Source organism: Camelus bactrianus, chromosome X, assembly GCF_048773025.1.
Source record: "Camelus bactrianus isolate YW-2024 breed Bactrian camel chromosome X, ASM4877302v1, whole genome shotgun sequence".
Taxonomy (NCBI): domain Eukaryota; kingdom Metazoa; phylum Chordata; class Mammalia; order Artiodactyla; family Camelidae; genus Camelus; species Camelus bactrianus.
In genome coordinates this window covers 58,651,441-58,667,821 of record NC_133575.1, presented here as the reverse complement: position 1 = coordinate 58,667,821, position 16,381 = coordinate 58,651,441, and the positions used below count along the sequence as shown (strand labels likewise).

General features: G+C 34.4%; 1 protein-coding gene and 2 non-coding genes across 3 annotated transcripts in view; 2 read left to right on the top strand and 1 right to left on the bottom strand.

Moving 5' to 3' along the window:
• WNK3 (WNK lysine deficient protein kinase 3) overlaps positions 1 to 16,381 on the bottom strand; it is a 124,024-nt gene that overhangs the window by 92,014 nt on the left and 15,629 nt on the right. Inside the window, exon 2 of the mRNA XM_074359279.1 lies at positions 11,014 to 11,668. Within this exon, the coding sequence (XP_074215380.1) occupies positions 11,014 to 11,550 (537 nt within the window). The 5' untranslated portion in view covers positions 11,551 to 11,668. The remainder of the gene's footprint in view (positions 1 to 11,013; positions 11,669 to 16,381) is intronic.
• LOC123613254 (small nucleolar RNA SNORD52) lies at positions 3,565 to 3,632 on the top strand. Its single transcript, XR_006720606.1, has one exon. It is a non-coding gene; the product is annotated as a small nucleolar RNA SNORD52 (small nucleolar RNA).
• LOC123613252 (small nucleolar RNA SNORA16B/SNORA16A family) lies at positions 15,296 to 15,430 on the top strand. Its single transcript, XR_006720605.1, has one exon. It is a non-coding gene; the product is annotated as a small nucleolar RNA SNORA16B/SNORA16A family (small nucleolar RNA).

Here is a 16,381-nt window from a genome sequence, read left to right as displayed (position 1 = left end):
AAAGAATTGAAATAAGGGACTTGAACAGATATTTGTACAGTAATGTTCATAGCAGCATTATTATGGTAGCCAAAAGGTGGAAACAACACAAATGTCCATTAATGGAAGAATGGATAAAACAAGTGTGGTATATACATACAATGGTATATTGTTCAGTCTCAAAAAGGAATGAAATTCTGATACATGCTACAACATGAATGAATCTTGAATACATTATGCTAAAGTGAAATAGCCAGACACAAAAGGACATATATTGTATAATTCCACTGATTTGAAGTACCTATAATAGGCAAATTCATAGAGACAGAAAGTAAAATAGTGGTTACTAAGGGTAAGGAAGAGTGGCAATGGGGATTTATTGTTTAATGGGTACAGAGTTTCAGTTTGGGATGATGAAAAAGTTCTGGAGATGGTGGTAGTGATGGTGAAAGTATTTAATGCCACTGAATTGTACACTTAAAATGGTTAAAATGTTAAATTTTATGTTATGTACATTTTGCCACAATAAAACTTATTTTAAAAAAGAGTTAAGGGACTCATATAGTATCTGTCTTCCTGTCTGACTTCTCTCACTTAGCATAATACTTTCAGGATCTTTCCATGTTGTTGCAAATGGCAGGATTTCCTTCCTTCTCATGGCTGAATAATATTCATATTATTCATATGTACATATGAATGTATACATATATAAATCACATTAACATTATCCATTCTTCTGTTGATGGGCACTTTGATAGATACTTAGGTTGTTTCCATATCTTGGCTATTGTGAATGCTGCAATGAACATGGGTGTGCAGATATCCCTTTGAGATACAAATACTGTATGATATCACTTATATGTGGAATTTAAAAATCTGAACTTGTGAAAATTGAGAGTAGAATAATGGCTACAAGGGTCTTGGGGCGGGGAAGGGGAATTTGGGAGATGTGATTTCAGGGTACAAACTTACAACTAGTAGATAAATAAGTTACAGAGATCTAATGTACAGCATAGTGATTACAGTCAACAATATTGTATGATAAACTTCAAAGTTGCTAAGAGACTACATCTTAACTGTTCTCAATAGAAAAATGATAAATATGTGACATACATGATAAAGGTGTTAACTAATGTTACTGTGGTAATCAGATTGCAATATATAAATTTATAAACCAACAGGTACACACCTTAAACTTATACAATATTATATGTCAATTGTATCTTGATTTTTAAAAAGTCTGAAAAAAAAAGAGTTAAGGAACTCAAAGAACAAAACAAAGGAATGACAAACTTAGAAGAGAGCTGGAAACAAGTGTTTATGCTTTTCTTATAACGTAAGATGACTAATAAGTCCTAAATGTCCCTGTAATAAGCTAGAAGTCACCTCTCATGATAGATCAGCAGATCTACTCTGAAGAATAATGAATAAATTTTGATGCCTTCTGATTAAATTAGCAGAATATATGTCTTTCATGTGCCAAACTTAACTATTCCACTTTATCCTTTGATCCTGTGGATCAAAAGTAGTCAGCATTAAGAGTAAACAACTTTATAAAACTGCCACTGCTGTCTCAGACATTTTGCTGAAGGTAAAGTCCACTAGAAAGGTACGGCCAAGATCTTCAAAGGTCCACTTCTAATTCAGCAAGTGGAAAGTAAACCTGTCAAACTAGCACCAAAATCCAGAGGAAAGTTTTCAGCCACTATAGTAATCCTCCTTAAATACAGACAGACACACACACTCTATTGTATTAATGATAACCACTTTGATAAGGTAATTTTAACACATTGCCAATGGGGAGAGTTCTTACTCAAGAAAGGAATGACGAACCACAAAAGGCAAACTAGGGAGCAGTGATACCTAATGGAGGTGACACAGTCAGAAGCCAGGAGAATTAGAATCTACAAAAATGATCCCTAAATTTACTGTCTCTAGGTAAAGTCACCCAAAAAAGCATCAAATATCAAATTTTCAGTGTTTTAAATATTAATTTATATGGCTGATAAATATAATAGAGGTCAAATACAAATTTACCAAATACATTTCAACTACTCCACACAACTTTAAAAGAAATACTACCCTTTTATGAATGTTAACTAAACACTTAATCTGTTATAATATACGGAATGCCAAAAATGTACACAAAACCTTTCCTGAGACAAGGCACAATACCAACATGACTAACCTGCATATGTATTTATTCAAGATAAGAAGCATTTCATTTCCAAAGGGTAAACTATGGCCTTATCAGCTATGTCTCTTAATGCAAACACCAAAAATGAACTACAGAACCAGGTCAGAGGCTATATGGATCTGTTTCTGCAAATGTGAAAGAAGGAAGAAATCATCAACAATGCTATGAAAACTGTATTATAAAATATCTTGTTCAACTAAAAATGAATGCTATGAAGATTCAAAATGGTTAACTTACAAAGCAGTCTATCAATGAATAGTCTGGATAAATATGAGGTTGCTCATAGTTTATCACTAACATTTATTGAATACTCAAACATGTACCATGTGCTTTATAAGCATTATAAACATTATCTCTAATCCTCAATGTTTTATTTCTCAAGCTGAGTAGTAGGTAAACAATTTTCAATGTGTTATTCTTTATTCTTTTTTGTATATCAGAAATATTCATTATACTCTTCTTTAAAAAAAAGTGAAAAAGTAAAGCTCCAAAATACTAAGCTGATTAGCTTGCCCAAGGTACCTAACTGGCACAGGTAACACTGGGACTTAGGTCTGCTCTATTCTGAATCCCAAGCACTTTCCAGTTCAAAGCTCTGCCTCTCAGAAACAATATTCACAGCAATGACTACAGATACCTCATTCACAAACCACTTTCCAGAGAGAGACAAGTGTACCAACCCCAGAACTAAACTAAATGAAATAAACATATGCTAGGGTAATTATAATTTATAAATGGTAACATCAAAGTATTAATCAAGAAATCAGCATATAATAGTCATAGTTTGGCCATATGAGCCTGTTAAAGCTTTTAGACAGCAGCGGTATTAATACTTAAAGAAAAGTACTCACCAATGGTGGTCAAGGTAACATGTAGAAAGGGGAATGAACCACAGACAAAACAAGGTTCATTTGTCTTCCAGTACTATTGAATAAAGAGGATATCCTCATCCACTTAGGATCTGAGCATTCAGCTCATTCAGTCTATTGTCTTAGCAGGACACACAGGAACATCTACTTTCTTTGTTCTGACTCTATACTTACCAAGCCAGCTTCTGATTACAATTTAGCTTCCCATGTATCTAAGCCTACAGACCAATTAGAGCATATGACCTAATAACTATATTAGGTCTAATTAATTAATTAATTATAAATTATAAATTTGTGTCCTAGATCTAGGCATTTGAGTTAACAGAAGTCAAGTCTCCCCAGCATGTCCAACCACCTCTGGACACTGACAGAAGGTGAAGGCCAGACATTGAACCATGGAAACCCAACCATGAAACTGTTCCTCAGAGACTCCAAGCCAGAGAGTGGAGTTAAATGACACCATTAACTAGTACGTCTTGAGCTTCAGCAGTTAGCTTAATGTCAAGAATCTTATTTTATGGGAATGAGGATTTCTCAGACTAGAGACTTTGATGCTGATCCTGATGTCAAAAATTAAGTTTTAACTCATCTGGGGGGCAAAAAAGAGCCTTATTTTAAACAGGGTCCATTTAAGAAATCATTTGTTGTAAAATGGTTAAAAATATGAGTGATCTGCTCAAATAACTAATGAGGAAGAAATTCTTAAATCATCAATGTAAATGTTTATATATATAATTGATGGAATATAAATTTCTGCTCTACCCCTTTGGGTAGGTTACTTAATGTATCTAAACCTCAGGTCTATCATCTGAAAATCAATCATCCCTTCCTCATATAACTATTGTAAGGATTAAATAAGATATTCAAAGTAAGTACTGTATAAGTTCTCAATTAATATTAATTTTGATAAAGGCAAAGTGTATGACACTATTTTTAATAACTTAAGATATACTAAAGTTCCTCAGCCATAAATTCCCTGATTGTTGGGTTTTCAGAAACTTAACGGTCATACTTAGGAAGAGACCACATAAAACTAAGAGATAATTCCAATTAGTAAGTGTAGAAGAAATATGGGAAATAGAAAGTCACCATTAGAACACCACAGTAACACTTATTACAGGCAAAACACACCACTGGATGCCAAAAAAAAATAAGGGAAAGTTTGAGGAGAAACATATTTACATAGTCTCAAAGTATCTACTGCCAAGATATTTATTAATCTACAAAGGGAAAATATTAATTTATAACAGAGAATACCTATCAGACACCACACTAACCAAATAATCAAGGTTATCATAACCAGTAATCCACATCAACATGATATAGCCCCTGCTATGATGCACTGAGAAGGGTACATCACTTCTATGGTATTCTTACCAAAATTCATAGCATAAATCTAACCATGTGAAAACATAAGACAAATCCAAATTAAGGGACATTCTACGAAATAACTGAGCAACATTCTTCACAAGGTCAAGATCATGAAAAACAAAGGAAAGACTGAAGAACTGTCACAGAATGGAAGAGACTAAAGGGGCATAATAACTAAATGCAATGAGGGATCCTAAATTGGATCATAGCATTGAGAAAAGAACAGCAGTGGGAAAACTGGTAAAATCTGAACAAGTTCTGTGCTTTATAATTAATAGCACTTAGTTAATTTCTTAAGTTTTGATAAATGTTCTCTGGTTAAAATATGAGCATAAGAGGAAACTGAGTGAAGGACACACGGGAACTTCTAGACTATCTTTACACCTTTTCTGTTTTTTTTAATTTTTAAAAATTTTATTTTTAGGGGGAGGAGGTAATTAGGTTTATTTATTTTTTAATGGAGGTGCTGGGGATTGAACTCAGGACCTTGTGCATGCTAAGCACTGAGGTATACCCTCCCTGCCCCCACACCACCCCCGACCCCACACCTCTTCTGTTAGTAACAAATTATCTCAAAATAAAAAAGAAAACTAGTAAAGGAGTGGTATGTTGTTGCCTGCTATTCCCAACCCTGCCATTTCTTTCAAACAAATCTATATTTAACAGTCCTTTCATCTTTTCACTAATTCCAACCTCCAAGGCTTCTTACTAACTATAAACTCCTTCTACTGTAAGCTTTATGAAAATGGAATCTGTGTCTGCTTTTTTCCCTCATTAAGTCCCTAGAACCTAGCACAGTTCTGATACATTGTAGGCACTGAACATTTATTTGCTGAGCGAATGAACAAGTGAATGAATGGCAACTGAGTATACTATATTCATTCCCTATTGCTGCTATAACAAATTACCACAACTTTAGTGGCTTAAAACAACACAAATTTATTATCTTCCAGCTGTGGAGATCAGAAGTCCAAAATGCATCTCACTCAATTAAAATCAAGGTGTTGGCAAGGCTGTGTTCCTCTTGCACGCTCTAGGGGAGAATCTGTTTTCTTGCCTTTCCCACCTTTTAGAGGTTGCCCAAATTCCTTGGCTCATTGCCCACTTTCGCATCACTCCAAACTCTGCTTCCACTGTCAGATCTCCTCCTGACTATTGCCATCTTTCCTAATTCTTATAAGGACCCTTGTGATTACACTGGGCCCACCCAGATAATCCAGGGTAATCTACCTATCACAAGATCTTGAATTTAATGGTACTTGCAAAGTCCTTTTTGCAATGTAAGGTATAACAACATATTCATAGGCTCCAGAGATTAGGACATGGATATCTTTGGGGTGCAATTATTCACCGAACTAGATGTGTCAATTTGTTATCTTATCTATCAAGCAGATAGCTTGTTCAAAACTAACTTGTTGAACTAACGAGAAAAATTACTGGATTTCTCAAATCAAGTCTGTCTCCTGCTACTCTCACTCTCATTTTGTGATAACATCTGTCTTTGGTTTATATTTAATAAAGTCATGTGACTAGCTTTTAAACAAAGAAACTAGAACATATACATTTAAGCAAGCTTTATCCCATCTCCCTTCAGCGTAATCATTCTTTGCCTATGAGAGTATTGTACCATGAGGTCTGGGTCTTATGAAGACAGTGGGAAATTAAACTAAATAACACTATTTGGGGTGTGCTTATATGCAGTGAAGCATTTTCTTGTATAACTCTAACAGAATCTGGAAACATTTCCAAGAGGGGTCATAACAAAAATATTTTAAGAGCAAAAGTATCCCAGAGTGAGTACTTCAGAAAACAATATTTATTCAGAAACAGAAATTCTAGCATATTTATATTTTTTAATTATTTTTAACTTTATTGGAAATTCAGCTATTTTCACATTATTATCTAATTCTAATTTCACAATTAAATGTAGAGCTGTCTAAAAATATACTTCTCCCCAAAGTGTTTTTAGGCGATGAACAAAAATAAAACGAAAACAAGTTTCTCCACAATTTTGATAGACACTTTAGGTATGGAAGTATGGATTTTTATCTTAATTTTTAAAAATTTTGGGGTTTTTTTGGGAGAGGGTAGGTAACTAGGTTTGTTTGTTTGTTTATTTAATGGAGGTACTATACTGAGGATTGAACCCAGGACCTCCTGCATGTTAGGCATGCACTCTACCACTAAGCTATACCCTCCCCCGGAAGTATGGATTTTTAAACTTACTTCCATTGCATTGCCTGGAATATATTCACTACTATAATCAAAGCATATTAGAATGCTCACTCAACAGGTCAGCCTGCTACAGTCAACCTGCTACAGTCAACTATGTCTTTTATTTTTTTAATCTTTCTTTTCAGTCAGTGCCAGTTTTGGTTCAGTTCAAAGACTATAGCTAGACTTCTTAGATGTCTCACTGTTAGATGCTACTTAAAGGAGGCCAGTTTAATTACCTTGAAAAGCACACAATCACATATCTGACCTCACAGTGAAGCTTATTACAAGTACACTCAAATACATTTTAGAAACAGTCAAATAACAAAAAATCTCACATATCTATGATGTTCCTTCAATTGGAAAAAAGTCCCACTATACAAAAACTCAGTTCCATCAAGAAAACAAATAACAAATTACTAGCAGAAGTAAAGCAAAAACTGGTTGTGTTTCCACGTGTAAAAGTAAAGTGCTACTGATTGTCAAGTCGTTAGTGGATAAAACTTACAAACTCTTCTGACTGACTCCTAAAAGTTACTAAACAGGACTTTAAGTAACATCTGACCGGGTCTTTCAACATCATGAACTAAAATTGTCTTCTAAACAAAACTTATGACTGATAGCCCTCACTCACAGTAAATTATCAATTTACCAAGTAATTTACAAAGAACAATAGGTCAAAGCCTTTCCACTAAGGCATTAAAACATCAAATTACATAAACCATAAAGTATGACAAACTGTTGAAATGCAGATGTTTATGCGATTGTACCAAATATGCCACACTGATGAGGGATTTTGAGGGTAGGGGAGTGTATATGTGTGGGTGGCGAGGGCTTTGTGTGAACTCTCTGTATTTTCTACTCAATTCTGCTGTGAACCTGAAACTGCTCTAAAAAGTAAAGTCTATTAATTAAAATAAAAAAGAAATCCAGATGTTTATGGGCAAATCCTAAATCTGATCCACATCATCAAAGGGCTTGTTTTTGACATCCACAAAGTCAAATATCAGCAGTAAAATCTGTCTCTCCTAGTTCTTTGCACTGCCAAAGGTCAATGTATTCTAAATAAATGGATATGAGGCTGTTAAGAATTGTTACACAAGGCTCAAATATCTACAATGGGGGAAATGCCATCAAGAGAAAAATGTATAAAAACCTTATGCTGAGTTACGAATTTCAAATCAAACATGCAAAAATAAAATTTTTAAAAAAGAAAAGAACTTCTCTAATTTCAAGGAAGATTAAGAGGTGGCGTGAATACAATAAAATATAGCTTACATATTTTAATGATGTTAATAAATAGAAAACATGTATCAAGTTGATAACAAGACAAAAGTGTAGACATGCCAATCTTATACATGATACACACACATAAATATAAACAAGATTAGGAAAGGATCTAGAATAATTTAAACTGCTCACTGGGATGTTTTTCTACAAAATTGTTTAACTATATAATAAAGAAAACTTAATGGAAAAAAATGAGAAATTGTATATTACAAACTGCATAGTACTCACAGGAAAGTAATTAAAAGATGATGCCCTTATCCTTCTGGGATTCTAAAGTTCGTTTTTCCCAATTCCAAATATGCAGAAAATGAAATGATATCCAAAAATTTTATCAACTAAGTCCACTAATTCTAACATTCCTTTCAGAACAGAAAATTGCAATGGTTGTTCTTTGTGTAAATTAAAATGTGCTTTATATATTTACAACATTTGCTCCAAATGAGAGGCCCCCAATTCTGGCTATATATACAATTATTTGGAGAACTTTTAAAAGTAAGTTCCTAGGCCCCATCTCTTGGAGAGTCCAATTTGGAAAGTCTGGAGTGGATGCCAGGAATCAGTATATATGATATAATATAAAGCTCATGTTGGTGTATTAAGGGAATTCCTCCTCTGATTCAGCTAGCTCTTGGAACTAGCCCCTTATTTCAGTGCTTTTCAAACTCTACTGTGCACATAAATCACCTGCAGATGTTACTAAGAGATAGATTCTGATTCAATAGGTCTGGGATGAGGTCTAGGAACCTGCAGTTCCAACAAGTCCCCAGGTGATGTCCATGCTGCTGGTCCCACTAAAAGATGAGTGTTAGTGCAGTCAAAAGATACAAACTTCCATTTATAAGATAAATAAGTACTAGAGATGTAATGTACAACACAATAAAGATAATTAAGACTGCTGTATTTCAAAATATAGAATATTATACTATTCTATGAAGATTATACTGTATAGCACAGGGAAATATATACAAGATCTTGTGGTAGCTCACAGCAAAAAAATGTGACAATGAATATATGTATGTTCATGTATAACTGAAAAATTATGCTCTACACTGGAATTTGACACAACATTGTAAAACGACTATAACTCAATTAAAAAAATGCTGTATGATATGAAAATTGTTAAGAAAGTAAATCCTAAGAGCTCTCATCATGAGGAAAAAAATTTTTTCTATGTCTAATTTTGTATCTATTTGGGATGATGGATGTTCACTAAACTTACTGTGATAATCATTTCATGATGTTAAGCCAAATCATTACGCTGTACACCTTAAACTCACACAGTGTTGTATGTCAATTATATCTCAATAAAACTAGAAGAAAAAAACAAACAACAAAAACGGCCAAATAGTAAATAGCTTACATTTTGTGCCCTACCCCCAAAAAAAAATGTTAACTGAAATCACAATGTAGAGATTAAATTAAAATTTACATAATTATATATATATACACACACACACACATTTATACACACACACAAGGATATTGATCACAACCATGGTTATAATAGTGAAATATTGGAGAAAAATCTAGATGTCCAACAACAGAGGACTGATTACATAACTTAAAAGAGCATCTATTAAAAATAATGATATAAATGTACAATTACTGGTGATGAAAAGATGTTCATGATAGGTTTAAAAAAAGGTTTTGTTAAAACCTTATAATATGACTCCATGGGGTGGGGGACATACAGTCACTTATACACTTATGCAAAAGAGAGTCCATAAAGAAATATATTTAAATGTTAAAAGCATTCTCAAAGTAGTATAATTTTCTGTGATTTTAATATTTGTTTGCTCGCAGTATCTAATATTTCTACTGTGACACAGACCTTATAAAATTCTTAAAAGGTAAAAGGGGTAAGAAAATCAAGCAAACCCCCCCAACACACGCACACCTTTCAAGAACTACCAGCATGGCTTGACAGCTAGGTAACTTGCATTCCAAAAAGTCATCAAGGGACTTCCTACATTCAAAGCACTTTCAAAGCTGGTTAAAATTGCAGTCTTGCATCCTACCCTAGACTTACTGAATCTGAATCTCTGACATAGGCTCCAGAGTCTGCATACAAAGCAAACACTAGCTCTTACACAGAGTAAAGTTTGGAAACAAAAAGCTTCCTAGAAATGCAGGGACCTGGACTAAATTTCAACCTATCTAAGTGGCAATCTATAGCAAATTTAGAATGGGTAAAATCATAGTACATACATATACACCCACACAGAGAGACCACTGGAATTTGAACAACAAAAATCTGTACTTAGCAATTGGCTTTATTTAATCTTAAGCATCTCTTGTGAACACTGACCATTTCCCATGAGCTGACTGAGATCACAAAGTTTTTCCTTATGTTCAACCTACAACTGTCTGAAACTATTCTTATTATAACCCCTTCTATGATGTTCTGTCCCCATTTAGCCCTTCATTAGTTAAAAGTACCACATAAATATTTATTATGGAACCAAATATCTAGGTAATTCAACTATTCTGTTGCTTTTACTTCTCCTTTCTAAATAACATTCCAGTTGACTAACCTCAGTGATTATTTCTTCCAGAGATCCTCTCTGAGGTAAACTCAAAGGCATGGAGGAGTTTGTATTAATAGAAGCCCTCAAAGAAGCAAGAAAAACATTTCCTGTGCTGAAAAACACCACATGAACCCCAAAAGTTTGTTGAAAGGAAAAGAGAAATGGAAAATTTCACACTGACTATATCCCTAACACATCACACTCGCAAGTATTTAGTGTAACAATCAATTCATAAGGCATACACTTACTAAAAGTTTTCAAAATGAGACATCAAAAGTGTTTTGGGAATTTCCTAAGGTTAATAAATTAGGAGCATTTCCCCCAAAGAAAGCAAGAATAGACTTTTTCCCCTTTAAAACAGAGGGGAAAACAACAGGGGAAAAAAAAAAACCAAAAGGTTGGTGTGAGCTCCTAAGAGTATCTAAGAAAGGAACATAATTTCAGGGACGTGGGGACAAGTCCTTCATTTTATTTTAATCCATGATACATTTTAATCCTGGGTCATTCAGAAGCCTAGGCCAGCTAAAACTGGAATTTATTAAAACCAAGAAGATTATATACTCACCTGCAGCTCACACCAAGCAACCTCAACCCATGTTTCAGTGTCCAGTCCTTTATATACTGTTTTAAATGCTCCTCTTCCCAGCTCAATGTCAAATTTCAGGAACCTGCCACTAGGAGAAGTAGCTACAGCCTTCATTTCTGCTTCTTCTTCCATTTCCTTTTCATTTTTCTCCTTGAAACAATCTTTTGATGATTCTGATGCTCCCTTTGAACATTGCTCGTATTTAACTTCTTGTCCACCTCGGAGCACATTTGCAGGAAGTTTTTCTACTCTTGAAATATTTGTCGCAGTCTTTATTCTCTCATCTTTGGAGGAAGATTCAGTGACTTTGTCATCTTCCATCATCTCAACACTCTTTCGGAAGAATCTCTTCCTTTCTATGGTTTCTCCGGAAGCAGAGAAGGTACTGCTTTTTTCCTTTAGTCTACCTTCCACTGTCAAAGTTTCTGTAATCTGAGCAACTTTGCTTTCCAATGAAACTCCATCAGGTTTCTCAGAATCTTCCGTGCTAGCTGGTTCCCCTGAATCAGTAGCCATTGTAAGTAAGGTTGGCACTAAAATTTTTCCTGTTCCACTTTTCAGTCCAGTTGCATCTCAGGTATCAGAATTATCAGAATGGACTTCCTTTTATGTGGTCTTATGTTTCCATAGCAACCTGAAGGGGAAAAAAGGATATATTAAAATCACCCCCCAAGGAAACCATTAAGGAGAAAAGTCACCTGATTGTTTAATCCCTTTTTTCTTAATAAGAAGTTTGTTCTTTTTTCTGTCCAATCTTGGCAACCAGCAGACTCCAGGGACTGTGTCTTATCTTGTTTACCACTGCAGTCCTCAATGCCCAGCAGACTACTTGGCATACATCTCAATAGGTCTTCATATTGCATGAACATTGGTTAGAAACCTAGTTCTCAGCCCCTTCTGTCAAACCATCATATTTAAAAGAAGTATCCAAACCCTCAGTTCACTTAGCTACAAGGTAACACACACAATAAGTAAGACAAGCACATAATTTCTCAGTAGATGGTTTTTGTTTAAAATTCTGGAATTAATCCAATAGTTTTTTTATTGTGGTAAAATTTAACCATTTTTAAGTGTACAATTCAGTGGCATTAAGGACATTCACAATGTTGTGCAATCATTACCACTATCCATTTCCAGATCTTTTTCATCATCCCAAACTGAAATTCTGTATCCATTAAACAATAATTTCCCATCTCCCAGCCCCTGGTAGCCTCTGTTCTACTTTCTGTCCTTGTGAATTTGCTTACTCTAGGTATTTCATATAAGTGGAATCATACACTATTTGTCCTTTTGTGTCTGGCTTATGTTACTTGGCATAATGTTTTCAAGGTTCATTGATGTTAGCATGTATCAGAATTTCATTCCTTTTTAAGGCTGAATAACAGTCCATTGTATGTATATGCCACATTTTGTTTATCCATTCATCTGGTCAATGGATGAGTTGTTTCCACCTTTTGACTATTTGAATAATGCTGCTATGAACATCCAACAGTAGTTCTGAATAAAGCAAATACTTGTTTATGAGCTTGCCTTCACATTTTAACAGATAGAAACTATTGTCAAGTATTAACACACTATACCAGAAACAAAAAATGGCAAGAAAGACTTAAAAATATGTATTCTCTTGAATCAGCAATTCCACTTACAGGAACTTGCCATAGAAATAGCCAACAATCTGTGCAAAGATTTAACTATAAAGTCACTCATATAGCACTTAGAATTTGGAAAAACTGTAACTAAACATAAACCTAATAAAGTTTAATTAAATATCTCAAAATGAGATAGGATACAGCATTTAAAAAACACTGTAGTTTTTAGTGAGATAAAAAGACATTTCCTACATATTATATGATTAAATGAAAAAAGAAATATATGACAAGCTTCCATTATACATACACACACATGATATTAACACTGAATAGTAGAATTATGGATTTTTTCTTTCTGCTTTTCTGTATTTTCTAATTTTTTCCACAAAGAACATGTGGAAATATGTGGAACATACAAGAAAAACATTTTTTTCAAATGAATGGTCAAACCAATAAGAGAGTTCTTCACTTCTCACTACAAAGATATACCATAAAGTTAAGTCTGTATATCTGTTGTTATGTGCCTTATAAAACACTATTTGTCATGTCAAATCAAAAATATACAGAAATAACAAATTTGGAAAACTGAAGAAAAATAATCCTGAACCAAAACAAACGAAATGGGGAGAAATACTCCACACTGTTCTACCCATTCAGTACAATTCCTATAAAAATCTCAGCTGGTTCCTTTGCAGAAATTAACAAGCTGATCCTAAAATTTACATAGAACTTCAAAGTCAAGCCAAAACAATCTTTAAAAGGAACAAAGTTGGAGGACTCACTCTTCCCAATTTTAAAACCTACTATAAAGCTACAGTATTAAGAAAGTGTGGTGCTGGCATAAGGATAGATGTTTAGATAAATGGAATAAAAACAAAGAGTCCAGAAATAAGCCCACATGTTTATGGTCAATTTTCAACAAAAGTACCAAGACAATACAATGGGGAAAGAACTATTTTTCAACAAATGGTGCAGGGATAACTGGATATCTACATGGACAAGAATGAAGTTGGACTCCTTAAGTAAGGTTTCCTGGAAAAGATGCATGAACTGAGTCTCAGAGAAAGAAAATTAGCTGATCCAAGCAGAGGGAAGATGACATGCAAAGTCTTAAAACAGCAGAATAAGCGTATCAACAGTTAACTAGTAATACTAGAAGCAGGCAGATCAGGATAGAGAGGCAGATACTCACCAAGGATTCCTATGCCATACAGTGTAAAACAAGGAAATCAGTTAGAGAGTTACTATAATAATCTAAAAAGGAGATGCTGAGGTTTGAATGAAAATAGTATCAAGAGATAAGATACATTAATGAAGTACTAAATGCAAGATTTACTGCCTGAATAAATATGGTTGTGAGGGAAAAGGAAGAGTCTATGATAACTCTCAGAGATTTGCCTATCACATGACACTACCAGGACAGAGCTAAGAATTAAACTAAGGATTCATAAAGTACTATATGAGGTTACATTGCTAAATCAACATACTTCAAAAGTCAGTAAGACTAGCCTTGCCTTCAACTGAGAAAAGGTAACTAACAATCCCTCACTTAGGTAGAGGTACTTTCTTCAACTTATTTTGACATAATTTTGGACTTGGAAAAAGACCTGGAAGAATATATACATAATCCAGTATACCCTTCACTCACATTCCCCAAATACTAACATTTTAGGTGGAATATTCTTAAGAATAACACTTTTCACTTCACTTAACTAATGGTAACGTCGGGTCACCTGGTTTCCCAAACTGTAGGATAAGCAGCAACAAAGAATAGGAATGGGGAAATAAAAGTTCCTTCAGTCTTTTAAAAACCAACCCTAAGACAAAAAATGTTATTAGAGACAAAGAAGAACATTTTATAAGCATGAAAAGATTAATCAGGACACTATAACAATTATACCTATCTAACAACAGAGCGCCAAAATTCATTAAATAAAAACTGACATAACTGAAGAGAGAAATAAACAATTCAATAATCACAGTAGAAGATTTTAATAGCCCACTCTCAATAATGGAGAGAACTAGACAGAAAGCCAGCAAGAATTTGGAAAACTTAGCCAAAACTATCAGTCAACTTGGCCTGCCATCTACAGAACACTCCACCTAACAAGAGCAAAATATACATTATTTTCAAGCACAAAGAAAAATCTCCAGAACAGATCATGTACTATGCAATAAAATAAATCTCAATAAATTTAAAAGGAGTGAAACTAAAGTATATTCTCCTTCTACAAAAGAACTAAATTAGAAATAAACAATAAAATAAGGATATATAGATCAATGATATAGAATTGAGAGTCTAGAAGCAAACCTTAACATTTATGGTCAGTTGATTTTCAACAGAGAGGCCAAGACCATTCAGTGGGAAAGAACAGTTTTTCAACAAAAGGTAATGGGACAATTGGATATCTACATACAAAAGAATGAAGCTGGATTCCTACCTTACACCATACAAGAAATGAACTCAAAGTGGATCACAGACCTAAATGTAAGAGCTAAAAGTATAAAATCCTTAGAAGAAAACACTGGAGTAAATCTTAGTGACTTTGGATTGTGCAGTGATTTCCTAGGAACAGTAACAAAAATACAAGTGATAAAGGAGAAAACTGAGAAGCTGGACCTCATAAAAATTTTCTTGTGCTTCAAAAGATGCCATCAAGAAAGTGAAAAGCAGTGGCCCTTATTGAAGCTGCAGCTGCTTCCACATAGCTGCTGTGGTCAAAAAGGAGCCCAGAGTGACATTTTTCCTTGATGGTTGCCGTTCTGTTTGCTGTAACTGATCTGCAACATTTCAGGAAAAGACAGCTATTGTACCTGTCATTTCTCAGGTATAGCCAGAGACCCTTATTAAAACTGAAACGTTTCCAGAGGCCAGCAGAAATGTTCCACTGCTGTGCCAGATGGAGAGTCCAGGATGACTGAAGTTGGTATTTCTGGTGAGTGAAGACTCGTCATGACAGTGATGACAGAGACCAGAGTCTCAGGACCTGGTTCCCCCCTGGATTTTACCGGCAGTGCCTGATACTAAAAGATATCAGCTTGTTTCTGGAGCTGAATCTCTAGTATAAGTGAAACTGTCTTCATCTGTGATTGTGGATCTGCAGAGTTGGGGGAGAAACACTATGGGAAGAGACAACAGGCTCTTTTAAGTGGAAACCATGACTTTTTTTGGCTAATGTTTGTACCTGGCATGTAAGTGACCAATAAACTCCTGCATGTAAAAAAAAAAAAAAGTGAAAAGCAAAAAGCTAGAAGAAAATATGTGCAAATCATGTATCTGATAAGGGACTGGTACTTAGAATATATAAAGAATTCTTACAGCTCAATAATGAAAGGACAATAATCCAATGGGCTACAGATCTGAACAGATATTTCTCTAAAAAGATACACAAATGGCCAATAAACACATGAAAAGATGTTCCATATCATTACTCATTAGATAAATACAAATCAAAATCACAATAAAATACCACTTCATACCCATGAGGCTGCTTACAATAAAAAAGACAGACAGTAACAAGTGTTGGTGAGGATGTGGAGAAAATAGAGCCCTGGTACATTGCCGGTGAGAATGTAAAATGGTGCAGCTGCTTTGGAACACCGTGTGGCAGTTCCTCAACAAGTTAAACATAGAGTTACTATATGATACCATCTACCCAAGAGAAATGAAAGCTTATTTCCACATAAAAACGTGTACGAAACATGTTCATAGCAACACTATTCACAACAGCCAAAGGATGGAAACAATCCAAATGTCT